The 17375-nt window shown below is 44.0% G+C and overlaps 1 protein-coding gene across 1 annotated transcript in view; it reads left to right on the top strand.

The window, feature by feature from the left end:
- LOC137623205 (ATP-dependent DNA helicase Q1-like) overlaps window positions 1-6681 on the top strand; it is a 42267-nt gene extending 35586 nt beyond the window's left edge. The window contains exon 12 of the mRNA XM_068353919.1: window positions 5993-6681. Coding sequence (XP_068210020.1) covers window positions 5993-6561 — 569 coding nt within the window. The 3' untranslated portion in view covers window positions 6562-6681. The remainder of the gene's footprint in view (window positions 1-5992) is intronic.
- Window positions 6682-17375: the final 10694 nt, after the last annotated feature.

The raw sequence follows: 17375 nt of genomic DNA, 5'->3' as shown, positions 1-17375 counted from the left end.
CAATGCTGAGGTTTTAATCAGTGATCCTTGAATTTAAGCATTTTATCATATATATATATATATATATATATATATATATATATATATATATATATATATATATATATATATATATATATATATATATATATGTGTGTGTGTGTGTGTGTGTGTGTGTGTGTGTGTGTGTGTGTGTAAATTAGCTTAAAACCGCAAACTCTCCATTGTTTTCAGTCAAATGTTCTTGCTAAAACTAGTGTAGAAGAAGGCGGCAGGATTGCCGCCACTTCCACACAAGAGTGAAATATTGTTTCAGTATCGGCACCATCCTAGGCGGCAGAAGAATATCTATTCTTCAGCCTAGGGTCTGTCGAAACAGGACTAGTCTTCTAGACCGTAGGGGAGAAGGTGGCGGCATCATACTACCACTTCAAGTGCGGCCTAGGGAGGCTTAGTCTCCTATGCCGGCAGCACTAAGCTGGTAGGGGAGTGACTACTCACCCTTCTGCTCGGCCGCCGGCAGAAAGACTGAATACTCTGAAGTTCTGTCGGAAACCCAAGCCGGCATACTTGCCGGCAAGGGTGGAAGACAGAAAACACTAGCCTAGTCAAGCCTGAGTGAACTACTCTATGGCAAGACCAAGATAGGGTTGTCGCCTATGGTGGCACTCAGAAGGAAGAAGGGATTACCCTTAAATCTCCACAGGAGACGAGCATCGAGTTATATAAATAATTCTAGGAGATATCTTATCTCCTGTTGAATTGATAAAACGATACACGAGGGTAACTGGGGATAATGAAAGTATACCAAAGCGCATAGGCTAGGTAACCTAGCGCAAGGCGAGATCTCGGTTACCTAAATCACCGAAACTCTAACGTATACGATCGTCATAAGGAAGAGGAAATTTGTATGCATAATCAGTGGCGATTCTAGGGGGGGGCCAGGGGGGGCCATGGCCCCCCCAGTTTTTTGGCTGGCCCCCAGCTTGGCCCCCCCAGTTTTTGTTTCCATATCCTAATTCTAAATAAGCTTAGTTTAGGCATATATAATAATATAATATAATATATAATATAAATATATACCTTATAAATTATACAGTATACTATATATACACTCAAATATCCCATCCTATCACAATAACTAGACGTAATCACAAAAAAAAAAAAAAAAGATGGTAACGTTGCTAGATTAAAATTATTGGAATTTTTTTTACACCTCCGTCCTCCTCGCCCGCTTGTGTTTGTGTGACGCGAATCAGACGCGTATGTTTCTTCCATGTATGATGTGATGATGTGATCAGTACATGTAGTCCGTTTCTGTGAGACTGTGAGCCGGTCAAGTCAGTTTTTACCCGATTAGTGTCTTATTGAGTGTCTAAAGCATAATTATTTGTGCATAAGTGCATTTGAGCATAAGTGGTATTCATTATTTCGTCTCATACAAAGTGGGAGTAGACTAGTGGCTATGAGATATTCGATCTTTATGTACAGTATGTGGGTGTTTCACATAAGAAGCGGATACGAAAATAGAGTAAAAAAATAATTATACGAAATCTTAGAAAAAGAATGAGAAGAATCTGACAGGCGGGTGTAAAGTAGCAAACAATGTACACTAATTTTTTTGTTATATGATGTAGGTCTATATCCCAACTCAAGTTTTAACCCTTCAACCCAGTGTTAACCTTTTCACAAACAGATCTGACAAAAGCCAAATATAAATATTGTCGTTAGCCATATTTGAAAGAAAATAACTAAATAGGCCAAAATACAAGTAGCTGGTGAGTCGGTGACAATTAACCCCATTTTATTTTTACATAGAAAACAATTCCTATAATAATAAAAATCGTCTAGGCCTAATTGTATCATAATTTTTGTGATTCGTGAATGTTGGCAGTGATAGTGTAGGCCTATATGTGCATATATTTATTATACTGTATACATGTTATACACACACACCCACACACACACATATATATATATATATATATATATATATATATATATATATATGTGTGTGTGTGTGTGTGTGTGTATGTGTGTGTGTGACAGTGTGTGTGTGTGCGTGCTGTCATCATCTTTTATTCTTCCAGTCGGTAGTCGGCAAAACCGCAAATTTTATCACATTTTTCTGTGGTGACAGGTGTGTTGTGTTAATTGTGAATTACGTGTGATTATTTGATTTAATTTATTTTTTTTTCAGAACTTACTATCACAGATAATTTTATTGTACTATAGACAATCATGGATAAATTTGTAATTAAAAAACTCAGTGAATGTGATACACCATTGAGAGTAAACCTTGAATCTGATAAACCTGCTAAGAAGTCAGAGGGAGACTGTGATCGTGAAAGTATTGACAATCCTGCAAGATCAAGTTCACATGATCATCCAACAAAGAAACAGAAAAAGGAAGATTCTGCACCAGCTGACATTTCTCAATCTGCTTCTGAGAATCCTATTCAGGTACGATTAAAAGAGTATCCAAGGCATAGTGAAGGAAAGTCTCATGCTCGGTCTTTTGTGGGGGCTTGGTTCGACAAATATGAATGGGCTGAATATTCTAAAGAACGAGATGCAATGTTCTGTTTTGCATGCAGGCACTTTGCTCCACCAACATATGGCAATGCAGATGAAGCATTCATAAAGAGTGGCTTTAGACGATGGAAGAAAGCACATGGAAAAGATGGTGCCATCGAAAAGCACATTTCCTCTCAGTGCCACAAAACTTCTTGTATTGCATGGGCGGACTATCAACGAAATAAAGCTGATAAAACATCAATTGCTCAGTGTATAAGTGAGGCATACCAGAAGAAAGTTCTTGAAAATTGTCATTACATAAAGACATTAGGTGAAATAATCCTGTTGACTGTAACACAAGACATTTCGCAGAGAGGACATAGAGAAGGTGATGATGAACTGAATCCAGGAAATGTTCGTAAGATTCTCAGATTCACTGCTAAACGTGATCCTATTATAGCTGATAGAGTAGAAAGTGGTCCAAAAAATGAAAAATACACTTGTTCTGCAATACAGAATGAGATGATTGACACACTTGCATGTATGGTGAAGGAAGAAATTGCAGAAAAAGTTAGGTCATGTCATTACTTTTCTGTTCAAGCTGATGAAGCCAAGGATGTTAGTAAGGCAGAGCAGTTGGCATTAGTTATTAGATTTTATGATGAAATAGCAAATTGTATTCAGGAGTGCTTCATTTCTTTCACTCAGATGGACTTGTTGGATGCTGCCTCTATCACAGATATTATTTTGAAGAGTTTGGATAAACTGGGGTTGGATTACAAATCTTCTCTTGTAGGATTAGGATTTGATGGGGCATCAGTGATGAGTGGAGGGATTAGTGGTGTTCAGAAACGAATTCGTGATAAAGCTCCTTTTGCATATTATATACACTGCTATGGACACAGGCTCAATTTAGTGTTGATAAATGTTGCAAAGTATGTACCCGAAGCTGCTGAATTCTTTAGTTTGCTTGAAGAACTCTATATCTTTGCTAGTAACTCGGTAGTTCATGAGAAATTCATTTTGATACAGTGTGAAATGTTGCCTAAAGAACAAGTACGAGAACTGCAGCATCTCAGTGACACAAGGTGGTGGTGTCGGGCCACTTCGTGTGAAAATGCTCTACTCCGTCTGCAATGCATAATGAGACTTTTGAAGGAAATTTCTGAAGATGACATTGGTGCCCGAGCTGTATCCGCTCGCGGTTTGCTTGCCCAGATTGATGCAGAGTTTGTTTACTTATTGCAATTTTTCACAGATATTCTTGGAAAAGTTAATAAAGTGTCTACACAGCTACAGGATAAACAAGCAGACCTAGGAAAAGCAGCAAATCTAATTTCGTCACTCCATGAACATTTAGTTAATGTACGCAACTCTGACTTGAATGACCATTACTCTGAGAAGGTTAATGAACTCTGCAGGAAATGCTGCATTACACCAACAACAACAAGAAAACGGGTAAAGAAACCTCGTAAGCTTGATGGATTTATCGTGTTTGAAACAAGTGGTCAAGGATCTTCTGTTCCATGTCATGTGCAACACATCAGGATTTTCTATGAAGTTCTAGACTGCTTAATTAGTGAATTAGACCGTCGTTTCTCCAAAGAGTCAAATGCAATTTTCTGTGGTATTTCAGCTCTCTGTCCTGGAGGACAGACATTCTTGTTAGAAGAAGACTTGAAGGCATATGCAATGGCATACTCGGTCAGTCAAAATGATTTACAATATGAGATCCCTCTGGTGAAGAAATTACTCACGAAAGAGCCAATACAGCCTACATCCATTACACAATTCCTGTCATTCCTTAGTCCTTATAAGGCTGCATTTGACTGTTTGTACAAACTATTGTTAATATCTGTCACTCTTCCTGTTACCAGTGCTTCTTGTGAGAGAAGTTTTTCAAAAATGAAATTAGTGAAAACATTTCTCAGAAATTCCATGACCAGCGCTAGATTGAGTAATATCGCATTACTGTCCATTGAAAGTGCACGTGCCGAGGGAATTGATTTAGACTGTTTTGTTGATGAATTTGATAGCCGGCATGATAATCGTAGAATTAAGCTGCACTAAATATACGTACTATAATCTACTTCACCTCAGGAAAGGGAAACTCGCCCTGTTGGCAACACTGCATTACTTCATGCATGCTTGCATGGGGTTTTAATATCAACATAATATTTACATTACATTCATAACTCATGATTCATTTTTGTTTTGAAGATATTTTTGCCATATTTTTGCGATTTTGTTAAAAATATATTGCAAGAAATACATATATATTTTTTTTTAAGTAATACGAATAACCTCCATTATCATAATGTTTGTGTAGGCATACATGTATATGTTTTACAAATGCAAGTTATGAAAGTAATGAGGTGTTATTATTGTCATTTGTTATTTCATTAATGACATAATATTGTCTTCAGAGTGCCACCTAGCCACCAACAATAAATGCCCCCCCAAAATTTATATTGGCCCTGAAGTGGCCCCCCCACTTTCAGAGTCCTAGAATCGCCACTGTGCATAATATATCTTTACTAGTATAATTGTGCCTAAATAGCTTTCATAATTTATTAATGCTATTACCACTGGGAATGTCGTTCTGCTAACTAAATAAAAAATGTTTTTTAATATTGTTTTTTGGGTTGTACGGAAGGCTAAGAAGCCTTTCGCATCCTGGTTGATTTGGCGGGTGGTCAAAGTCATTTCTTGAGAGCGCCCAGATTAGGGGTTTGATGAGGTCCTGTTGTATGGGTTGCAGCCCTTGATACTTCAGCTCCTGGGAGTCTTTCAGCATCCTAAGAGGATCGCTGGGCTTCGTGAGGAAGACAGACTTACAAGGCAGAGTAATCGTCTAAGTCAACTTCCTTACCAGGTACCTATATATTTGGGTTTTGTTATATTATAACTGTCAAAAACTCTAAGCATATACGCTGTAAACTTAATTAACTCTGGTCTCTACCCACCACCTTGGGTGTGAATCAGCTATTATATATTCACCGGCTAAGTTAAATATTTAAAAATGATATTTTAATTATAAAATAAATTTTTGAATATACTTATCCGGTGAATATATAAATTAAAGGCCCTCCCTTCCTCCCCAATAGAGACGCAGCGGGACGAGAAGAATTGAGGCTTGTTTACATGCATATGCGGTATCTGGCCGATAGTTGGCGCTAGTGGGCACACCCGCAACCTTCATAGCGATCGCTCGCGAGTTTTTGTGTGTTTTTCTGTCGAGCCGCCGGAGGCTCAGCTATTATATATTCACCGGGTAAGTATATTCAAAAATTTTTTTTATAATTAAAATATCATTTTTCTTACTCAAGTTTATGAAGAATTGGTTGATAAACATCACATATAAAATTGAGGCAAATTTGCCCAACCATAAGTGTACAGTTGAACCCTTTACAATAGGGTCATATGGGTTCTGAGAAGTTCTTACGTTATTAGGAATATTCATTAGATCTGAAATCCTTTCATTTTTGGTTTTCAGGCCCAAAGGCAGAGGCTGGATTATCACCAAGTACAATGGTTATTGGAGGAACAAGGAAAGATGTTAATTTTGGAGATTCTAACTTAAGGGCTTTGTTGGAACAGAATGAAGAACAAAACTGTCTTATGGATGGGAATAAAAAGATGGTCAAAATTAGTGATGATGATGGAAATACAAACAAAAATTATGATGCGCTTAAAAGTAAACAATCTCAGTTTGCAAACAAGAGCACCAAGAATGAGGAGAAGAAGAGCAGCAATAGTGGTAGTAAAAGTAGTTCCAAAAGTAATAGTACTAATGGTAAAAGTAGCATTAGTGAGACCCATTCTTCAAAATCATCTTCGCGTACTTCCAAGAAAGAGGTGGAAGAATCCAGTAATCAGATCAGAAAGAAGCAAAGATTAGAAGATGAAATTAAAAACTCAAGTCATAATAATAGTGACCTATCCAGTGAGTTGAGCAAAGCAGACGACGCAGATGAGATTTTCAAAGTCGACACCGAATCCGGTTCATCAAAAAGGAAAAGAATCATAACTATTGAAGACTCAAGCGAGGATTCCGACTCTTAGTTAATAGGTTTCATTCCAAGGTTATTCCAAATGAATACTATATTTATATTTATCATGCATTTATTTTTTTCCTTTTTACACTAATTTACTTTAATAAAAAACTAAAATGCTGTGTTAAAATTTCTTTTTATTCTACCTACATCTAATTGTTTGTGAATAATTATAATTTTAGATTATAATGTTCTATAATCTACTGTTCATTATAGATTTTAAGATTTTGAAGGGGACTACAATTAGTCAGTTCTAGAACAGATTAGACTACATGAATGACACACTCTTGTGATTTTTTTTTCAAGTGTCTTCTGGGATGGACCACCAAATCTTTGAGGCATCTTTATATATGAAATTATCTTTATTTTCCTTGTATTTTTATTCACATTAATCATTTGGTGTCCCACTGGTTCCTTTTGTAAACTTTACAAAATAATCATTTAATTTTGAACTTTCCATAATCTTAACCTATTTCAACTTCTCTTTTTATATTACAGTGCATTGCTTTATTATCCAGCTATTTTTTTAATGGTACTATGCCTCAAGGGAAGCATGAATAAGGTCAAAGTGCACTTACACCTAAGTAACCTAATTTAGTCCCAAAATTGTGGTCTGTCAATGTCTAGCCTATGTAATCAAACACTCAGTTCATAATGATGCCGAAAATCCAAAGATTGGAATTATTTAACATTTAAGTGTGTATTTAAAACAAAACCCACAAAATTTTGCAATTATGTCAAGCAAAATGCTATTAAAATGTCGGTCCACTTTAGATTCACTTTTACATGCACTTACCCTGTTTATTGCCTATATTGGCAACTTCTTACTTTTATTACAAAGTGGGTGCTATGGAAGAGTGCTGTTACACAAGGAATTACTGTATATTATTTATTGTGAAACTCCCTGATATTCATATTACTCCTACTCATAGCCCAAAATAGAAATTTATTGTTCTCTCTCCCTGCAAAATACCTTCCCCCTCTGGTAACCTACACCTGTGTAGCCATATGTTTGATCTGGATCATACAAATATGGTAATTTGACTTATTTTGTACAAAGTACAACCCCATATCTAGGATGTTATATATTGTACAATGATTTCAGATTTTCCTATATGTTCTTATATTAAAACAGTAGCTTAGGAAAAAATCATTCAGATTGTGAAGAAAGTGTGAAAATTTGTATGCTGGCTCAGTTTTCAATCTTCTTTTACATAAAATAGGGATATAGATGATATCACCAAAATTTAGGCCGCTATCTTGCTTTTCAAAATGGCCATCGTCACAAAACAATGTAGTCAATTTTTGGGCTCAGGCCATGTCATCCTGATGGAAGTTCCTTTAAAGTAGCTTCCTAGGGTATATTTGACTACAGTGATATTCCCAGAGAATTTTACCTTAAGGTATCCAGAATTCTAACTCCTGGCACGAATATCCCTGGCTTTCGCCTTTAGGGATATCGCATAATATCAAAGGACGTATTGTTGACACGCCACATAGCTATCTTCACCCCGAATAGCGTTTACGCTTTGAGAGGGGAAAGTGACAAGAATCGAAGGAGAGCCGTTATTAAGGCACGCTCGACTCCTACTGTTTGAGTACCTGTATGACGTCATGACTGGGCGCCATCTTGTTATTCCTTTATTCGTAGCGGCTTTGCTCGGTGTTTTCCCTGTGCTCTCACGCTATTTTTGGATTTATCTCCCGCTATGATGCTTTCTCCAGCCTCATCTGCCTCTGGAAAGTTGAGTATTATCTTTACTTTGTATAAATGTAAGCTCTTGCCAGCTTTTTACTCGATTCAAGGTTCAATTAATGTAACAAGGGCTGTTGCCTAACCGGAGGCGTCATGGACGCTGTCGTTCGCTATGCATGAGTCATTTAGTTGGCCAGAACGACCTTCCCCATGTTATTAGCTTTAATAAATTTAGCTATTTAGCCTTCATTGCTAGGAAATTTTATATTATGCCAATGGTATTCGTGGGTTTCGGCGATTTAGGTAACCGATCCTCTCTTACGCTAGGATTCCTAGCCTAGGCGTTTTGCTTTTATTACTTTCATGCATGATATAATAGTTTTTTTGGGCTCAAGCCATGGCGTCCTGATGGAAGGTTCCTTATTGGTAGCTTCCTTGGGTATATAACTGCTAAGATATTCCCAGAGAATTTAACCACAGGTTATCACAGAATTCTAACTTCTGGAGCGAGTATCCTAAAGGTTTCCCTTTAAGACATCGTATATCAACAGGGACGCATGTATTAACGCGCCACATAGCTATCTGCACCCCACATAGAGTTAACACTAAGATATGGAGGGGCGGAGAATAGCTGGGGAGCCGTTCCACAGCTATACTCGTCCGTGGCTACTTTTGGTACTCGAAACGTAAACAAACGGGCGCCATTGCTAAATGACGTCATGTCCGTCCTCATCCTTCTTCTATAAGCTTGCCTTGCTAAGATGGATTTTCCCTTGTGCTTTTTTCATCGGCTTGCATCTTCGTTATGTCGCTACCTTCGGCCTCGCCTTCTTCTGGAAAGTTGAGTATTAGGTCCCAGTATTGTTTAAATAAGCTCTGACCGTAAAGTAACTTTTACTTTTCGAGATATTTTATGTTTTCTGGCAGAGCTGTGCTGCTACCGGACACGCCATTTTATGGCGTCGCTGTTACCCTGCATGCGTTATTTAACTAGCCTGAACAGCTTATTCCGGCCCTTTAACTAATTGATACTATTAGTTATCTAGTCTTCATAGCTAGGAACTTCATATATCGTGTTTTGACGCTTTTTTATCGGTCATCGCCTGACCCCACACTAGATCGCTAGCTTAGCCCCAAGGCCAGAGTGCCTATCACCAGTGTTCATGCATGATATATTCCAATGATCCTAGGTTAAGTTATGAAGATAGTGGCATTATTTTATGATACTGTTTACTGTGATGCAAGTGTTTTCGCCTTCAGGGACCATATAGGGGATAGGTTTGATAGTGTGCCTTTCTAACCTAACCTAAATGTAGGACCCCTATATGCTCCCTTCACCCCCTGTCTTAGGGCACTCCCTCTGTGTAGCCTTGCTCCCCCTACCACGTAAGGGGATCAAGTCCATACCAGAGTACCTATCGCTTCTCTGTCCTCCCTAAGGGAATGATCCCCCCCCTTAGGGTTGCGTCCGAGAATGAGGAACGGCCTGTCCTTCCTCAATTGCTGAGGTTAGGTTTCCTGACTTTCCTTGCAATTGCGATACGTCTTCCAGCCTTCCTAGCTTAGGGTGTAACATCCCTGCTCTAGGTTAGGCCTCGGGGGGAGCTAGTTCTGTGCCTTGCTTGAAACGGTACCATGCACCGTTCTCAGCCAGGTTGCCTACCTTAGGCTAGGGAGCGTCCTCCCTTCCTTGGTGGCCGCTTTGGTACAGAGCGTCCCCTATGGAAGACCCTTCTTCTTCTCCCCTCCCCCCCTATCCCTTGTATGGTCTAGCCTATTCTTAGGTTAGCCTATACTCATCTGTCCCCTGTCCTACAACTCCTCCTTAGGGTGGAGTGACAGGGCTATCTTGAGTCTCTGTGTGCAGTCCGCTCTAGTACATATACCCTTCATAGTGTCCTATGGGGTTAGCCACTGGATGCGTTTTGTCCGCAGGGGTTCTCCCCCCTCTTGGGTGTTCCCTGGCCCTCCCTTGGGCTACTCTGGCACCCGGCCGCCTGCCGGCCCCCTGCCATTGGGTGATAGGGCTAGCCTCTATCATGGGTACACCCATTCAGGTGGGATGCTCTGGGGTTCGTATCCTTACCCCTCCATCCCTCCTTCTGTCTCTTTTCCTGTCCTGGTGCTGGTCCCTTGCCGCCTCTACTACCGGCGATACCGCCCTCCCTTGGTGACACATTCCTAGTTCCCCCTAGCCGACGGTCCTCCGTGTGCGGGAGGGCTGCCGCCTCCCGTCGGTGTACAGCCGATGGCCTACCCTTATACCTCCTAGCTTCGGTCGTCCGTCCATCGGGCCGGCCCCCGGCGTACCGGCATCCATTGGCGGCGGTCCAGATATGCTATATCCTCTTTCCTTATCCTATGACCCTGTCACCAAGCCGGCTGCCGGAGCCTCCCCCTCCCGCCGCTGTGCCGGCGGCCGCCATCCTGGCATTACCCCTGACTTCTCTAAGTGTCTTCACTAATGCCAGAAACTCTGCTAGAGTGGCCTCCAGCGTGCCGCCGGTCTGCCGGGGCCTTCCAGAGACGCCAAGAGACTTGCACCCCTTCTCCCAGCTATCAACACCATGCTGATAGCCCTACACTGCAACCAGATGGCTTGGCTACCCAAATAGATAGGTATTGTCTTACCGTTCTATTAATAGCCGTGCTGTCTTCTTGCATATCACAATTTTCCAGCATGCTGTGTGTATCTTAGCATGACTGGTTGCCGGAAACCGTTGCCCTATGGGGTCTTCTACACCCCCCCCCATATTAATGGCCTGAGTGGTCTCAGTCCTAGATTTACATCTTAGGCAATTCCGGCTAGAATTACCTTCAGCCTCCCCTGTCTTGTGTCCTCGGCCACAAACAAATTGCCTATTGATAAGGTTACGGTAACCAGCCGGGCAGGATACACGGAGTATGTGTCTATCTACTTCATTTCCCGCTCCACTCTCTATCATTACAATGTTAGTACAGTAATTATTTAAGATCAAGTTAAAGTTAACTTCTTAATAATTAACTGTAGAGTAATATAAGTCATTTGTATGACTTCCGTTTACTCATGTTCTCTTTCTCTTACAGGAGGAGTACGTGAAATGTGACCACAACTTCTGTGGAGTGAAGCGCCCACACTTCTACGGGCACACGGCTTGTAGGACCCACGCCCCTTGCGCCAACAAGAAAGGCGATCTGAAGTTTTGGGACCCGCAGCACTGTACAGTCTGCAAGGACCGCCTGGTCGAAGCGTTCGACAATCCTCCTTCAGCGGAGGTTAGGGACTCTTCTCGAGAGAAGCTACGCAAGTGGGTGCGTGGCTTCCAGAAGAACGCCACCGGACCATACCTTGCCACCGAAGACTTGAGGGCCCTGCTTTTCCCGAAGGCATCCCCAGACTCAGTGGTCCCCAAGGATCAGATCCCCACCGTCCAGATAACGGTGGAACCGGATGTAGTCATGGCTCAGTCCATGCACGAGTGCCGTTTGGATGCCGACAACGCGGAACGTATGTCGGAAGTGTCGGAGAACACGGAGAGGAACCTCATGGGCGACTAACTGGACTATGAGGAAGACCAGGTGGAATACCCAGAGTCGGAGCAGGAGGTTGCTCCACCTTCCACCCCCCACACCGTCTCCTACACTGACGGACGTATCACTCCCGTCTACATCTGCTACCCCGGATCCCACCCTATCCAACACCCAGGAGATCTTCAAAATGCTTGAGGCTCTCATTGATAAGAAACTCCGCGAGACGCATGAGTTCTTCAGGTCCAACATGGGAAGTTCGAAGCAGCCAAAAAGGATTTCGGTTAAGGACCTCCCCGCATGCTCAGATACCAACCCCTGGAGGTATGCCGAGCACATGCCAATTACGATGGGCAAGATCTTCATCAGTGAGAAGATCGGCTCGATCGCGCTGGAAGAAGTGGAATTCTTACCAAACTTTGAGGCTTACCCGGACTGTTACGTCCGACTTCGATCTGAACCTGCCTCTAAAGAAGAGACCGAACCGAAGGAGGTTATAGTGTTCGATCTCTCGAAGGCCCAGGCTATGCTGGCCAATACAGTGAAAAGTAGGGGCTTCACCTGCTCGAAACTTCCGGTGCTTAGCAAGAAGCACCCTACCTACGTCGCACCAGACGATGCGACCCTCCCCTTCTTGGAAAAGGCCTTCACTGTGGTGCATAAGGCAGTGGAATAAGGCATGCAGTGCAGACCCTTCTCCCTGACTACTCCCCCTGATGTTAGACACTGGAAAGATGTCCAGTCAACATTTGTGGTGGGAAAACTAGAACCTGACGTCGCTGGCCGTCAGTTTAACGAAGACCTCCCAAAACTTAATGACCATCTCCTTCGTCGGGAAGATGATACTAAGGAAAGGCTCGCCGCATCTATGTCCCTCCAAGTACAGCTCGAAGTCATGGCCGGTGATACTAGGGTCCCTGACTACTACATGGTTCTCGCCAAAACACATTTGGCGACCGTAGTAAAGGATCTGTACAGCTTCACAAAGGCTCGTACAGCCTGTCGTGAATTCGTGTTTTCCAGTGCTACAGTGAGACACGAACCCCGGAGGCTGATTTCCTCCAACATCTGGGGTAAGCACCTCTTTCCCTCCTCCCTTGTGAAAGAGATCACCGACAAGGCTGCCACGGAGAACAGGAACCTTCTCCACAAGTGGGGCATGTCGAAGAAAAGGAAATCCTCTCAGGACGACGGCCCTCAACCTAAGAGAAACCCACGAAACCGAAACCCCAGCAACGTCAACAGAGACGGCAGTTTCCGGAATCCGCTACTCCCCAAGTGGCAGTTCAGCCACAGCAGACCTTTCAGCTGGTCACCCAACCGGTCTTGTCACAGTCGCCGGTCTTCACTCCTGCTTTTGAGCAACAGTCGACTACCTTTCGTCCCAAAGGTAGAGGCTCAAACACAGGTGCAGGCAGAGATGCATCTCGCTGTCCCTCCAGAGGCAGAGGAGGAAAGGGAGCTAGCGGCCGAGGTAGCAAACCCTCGGGAAACCAGAAGCAATGAAGTGCTTCCGGTGGGAGGAAGACTCCGCCAATTCCAGGATCGTTGGACCTTCGATCCCTGGGCACACAGCATCGTCAAGAAGGGTCTAGGCTGGAGCTGGACTCAACCCCCCCCAACCTTCCAGCAGTTCTTCCAACAGTCAACCCCCCTTCTGGAAGAATATGTCCTAGAACTCTTGAACAAGAAGGTGATAAGGAGGGTAAAGTCAACCAGGTTCCAAGGGAGACTGTTTTGCGTCCCCAAGAAGGACTCCGACAAACTCAGAGTCATTCTAGACTTATCCCCCCTCAACAAGTTCATAGCTAACAACAAGTTCAAGATGCTGACTCTTCAACAGATAAGGACCCTTCTGCCTCAAGGTTCCTACACGGTCTCCATAGACCTAGCGGATGCCTACTGGCACGTTCCAATGAACCACCACGCTTCCTCCTACCTAGGATTTCGACTCCAAAGGAAAAGCTACGCTTTCAGGGCCATGCCCTTTGGCCTCAATGTGGCCCCACGGATCTTCACAAAGCTGGCAGACGCCATCGTTCAACAGCTCCGCCTCCGCGGCGTCCAGGTGATGGCCTACCTCGACGACTGGCTGGTTTGGGCTCCATCGCCCGAAGATTGTCTAAGATCCTGCAACAAAGTCACCCAGTTTCTGGAACACCTGGGATTCAAGATAAACAGAAAGAAATCTCGCCTCTCTCCAGCTCAGAAGTTCCAATGGTTAGGAATCCAGTGGAATCTTCAGTCACACTGCCTTTCCATTCCCCAGAAGAAAAGGAAGGAATTAGCAGGGTCTGTCAAAAGACTGCTGAAATCCAAACGGATCTCAAGACGTCAGCAGGAACGAGTTCTAGGCTCTCTACAGTTCGCCTCAGTGACAAACCCAGTGCTACATGCACAGCTAAAGGATGCCGCGGGAGTCTGGAGACGTTCCGCATCCATCGCTCGAAGAGACCTCAAGAGACGGCTCCCAAACAGACTTCAGTTACTCCTAAAGCCGTGGTCGGAAGCAAAGGCCCTGAAAAGGTCCATCCCTCTTCAACACCCACCTCCATCACTCAACATCCACACGGACGCTTCGCTGAAGGGTTGGGGAGGTCACTCCCACCAAAAACAGGCTCAAGGAACATGGTCTCCCCTATTCAAGACGTTTCACATCAACATCCTGGAGGCCATGGCGGTCCTTCTAACTCTGAAGAAACTCTCCCCGCCTTCCTCGATCCACATTCGTCTAACCCTGGACAACTCGGTGGTAGTCTGATGTCTCAATCGCCAAGGCTCAAGATCGCCCCAGATAAATCAGGTGCTTCTCCCAATCTTCCGTCTGGCAGAGAAGAAGAAATGGCAAGGATCTTCCCTCGTGCTTCGAGGTAAACCCATGGAGGCATGCCGAGTACATGTCAATAACGAACGGCAAGATCTTCATCTCAGGAAAGCTGGGAGCTGTCCTTATCGAGGACATTGAGTTCTGGCCAAGCTTTGAGTCCTATCCTGATTGCTTTGTTCGTCTAAGGACAGAACCCGTCTCCAAGGAGGAGACCGAGCCCAAGGAGGTCATAGTGCTTGACCATACAAAGGCTCAAGCTTTACTAGTCAGCAGTTTGAAGAAACACCCTTCCTTTCTTGCTCCAGCAACAATGGCCTTCCCCTTTGCGGAAAAAGGGTTCAAGGCAGTGGAAGCTGGGAAACCTTGGCCTACACTGGAGGAGTGTAGGCCCCTTTCCCTAGCCTTGCCGACAGACCATAAAGACTGGAAGGATATTCAGCTTACCTTCTCAGTCGGGAAGTTGGAGGTCGATATCGCTGGACGTCAGTGTAGCGAAAATCTCCCCAAGTTGTCAGAGTTCCTCCTGCGTAAGGAGCAGGACACGAAAGAAAAGGCTTGCTGCCTCTCTGTCGCTCCAGGTGACCCTGGAGGCAATGGCCAGTGAACATTGGTCCCCAGATATGTTCATTGTCATAGCCAAAACACACTTGGCAACCCTAACTAAAGACTTTTATAGCTTAGTTAGGGCTAGAAGGGCTTGTAGGGAGTTCGTGTTTGCCTTGGCTGCGGTAAGACACGAACCCAGGAAGTTGATATCTTCCAACATCCGGGGGAAAGTCCTCTTCCCGAATGAAGTGGTCAAAGAAATAGTCGACAAAGCCATGACAGAGAATAGGAATCTTCTCCAGAAGTGGGGCACGTCGGCCAAAAGGAAGTCTTCCCCGGATGAGGGTCCCCAGCCGAAACGGAAGACAAAGAGGCCAAGGTTGCCTTCTCGTCCTGCTAGACAACAACAACAACTTCCCATGACCGCGGTGCCTCAGATGGTGGCACAGCCCCAACCCACCTACCAGATTGTTCCCCAGCAGGTGGTGACTCAGTCACCAGCCTTCACTCCCACCTATGAGAGGCAGACCACTACTTTTCGCCCTAAAGGTAGAGGGTCAAACAGAGGTTCCTCTAGACGTCCCTCGAGAGGAAGAGGGGGTAGGGGAGGACGTGGTCAAGGAGGCAAGCCCTCTGGAAACCAGAAGCAATGAGATGCTTCCGGTAGGAGGAAGACTCCGTCTATTTCGGGATCGTTGAACCTTCTATCCCTGAGCCCACAGTCTAATCAAGAACGGACTGGGTTGGAGCTGGAGGACAGCTCCACCATCATTTCCTCAATTCTTCCAAGACTCTAGTCCCATTCTGGAAGAATACACCCGAGAGCTCTTGAGCAAACGGGTGATAAGGAGGGCAAAGTCCATCAAATTCCAAGGAAGGCTGTTTTGTGTTCCCAAGAAGGACTCAGACAAACTCAGAGTCATTCTGGATTTATCGCCATTCAACAAGTTCATAGAAAACGACAAGTTCAAGATGCTGACCCTTCAACACATAAGGGCCCTGTTGCCCAAAAGGGCATACACAGTCTCCATAGACATGGCAGATGCCTATTGGCACATTCCGATCAATTGCCAACTCTCCTCCTACCTAGGATTCAGGCTACAAAAAAGAAAGTACGCTTTCAGAGCCATGCCCTTCGGACTAAACATAGCCCCAAGGATCTTCACGACGCTTTCAGAAGCAGTAGTTCAACAACTACGCCTACAAAGTGTTCAGGTAATATTCTACCTGGACGATTGGCTGGTGTGGGCAGCATCCGAGACGAAATGCATCCAATCATCCAAGAAAGTGATCCAGTTCCTGGAACATCTGGGATTCAATATCAACACCAAAAAGTCTCGACTGTCTCCAGCTCAGAAGTTTCAATGGCTAGGTATACATTGGAACTTACTATCTCTCTCCTCTTCTTTAATGGAATGGAGAGGCGATGTGCCTCTCCATTCCATTAAAGAAGAGGAGAGAGATAGTGGGATCTGTCAAGAGACTACTAAAATCCAACAGGATTTCAAGACGACAAGAGGAGAGAGTGCTCGGCTCCCTCCAATTTGCATCAGTGACAGACCTAGTGCTAAGAGCCCAGCTAAAAGATGCATCAGGAGTCTGGAGTAGATACGCATCAAACGCTCGAAGAGATCTAAGAAGACCAAAACCGATCCGACTTCGATCACTTCTTAAGCCATAGTCGGAGGTCAAAAATTTGAAGAGGTCAACACCTCTGCAACTGCCTCTACCCTCTGTCATCATCTACACGGACACATCTTTGGAAGGATGGGGAGGTCACTCTCATCATCGGAAAGTTCAAGGAACTTGGTCCTCTCTATTCAAGACCTTCCACATAAACATTTTGGAGGCCATGGCAGTCTTCCTTACGTTGAAGAAATTATCCCCTCACCCTTTGGTCACATATGACTGATTCTGGACAGCGAGGTGGTAACGAGATGTCTGAATCGTCAAGGCTCGAGATCACCTCAACTCAACCAAGTAATGTTGGCCATCTTCCGCTTGGCGGAAAAGAAGAGATGGCACTTATCAGCAGTTCACCTTCAAGGGTTCCACAATGTGATGGCGGACGCTCTATCCAGGCTAACCCCGATAGAGTCAGAATGGTCCCTAGACGCAAGATCATTCTCCTTCATCTTACATCAAGTCCCGGAACTGCAGATCGACCTCTTTGCGATGAGTGACAACAAGAAACTTCCTCGATACGTGGCCCCATACGAGGACCTGCTAGCGGAAGCAGTGGACGCCA

This window comes from Palaemon carinicauda, chromosome 30, assembly GCF_036898095.1.
Source record: "Palaemon carinicauda isolate YSFRI2023 chromosome 30, ASM3689809v2, whole genome shotgun sequence".
In the NCBI taxonomy this organism is placed as follows: domain Eukaryota; kingdom Metazoa; phylum Arthropoda; class Malacostraca; order Decapoda; family Palaemonidae; genus Palaemon; species Palaemon carinicauda.
Note: the sequence above shows the minus strand (reverse complement) of the source record. Positions and strands in the feature narration are given on the sequence as shown.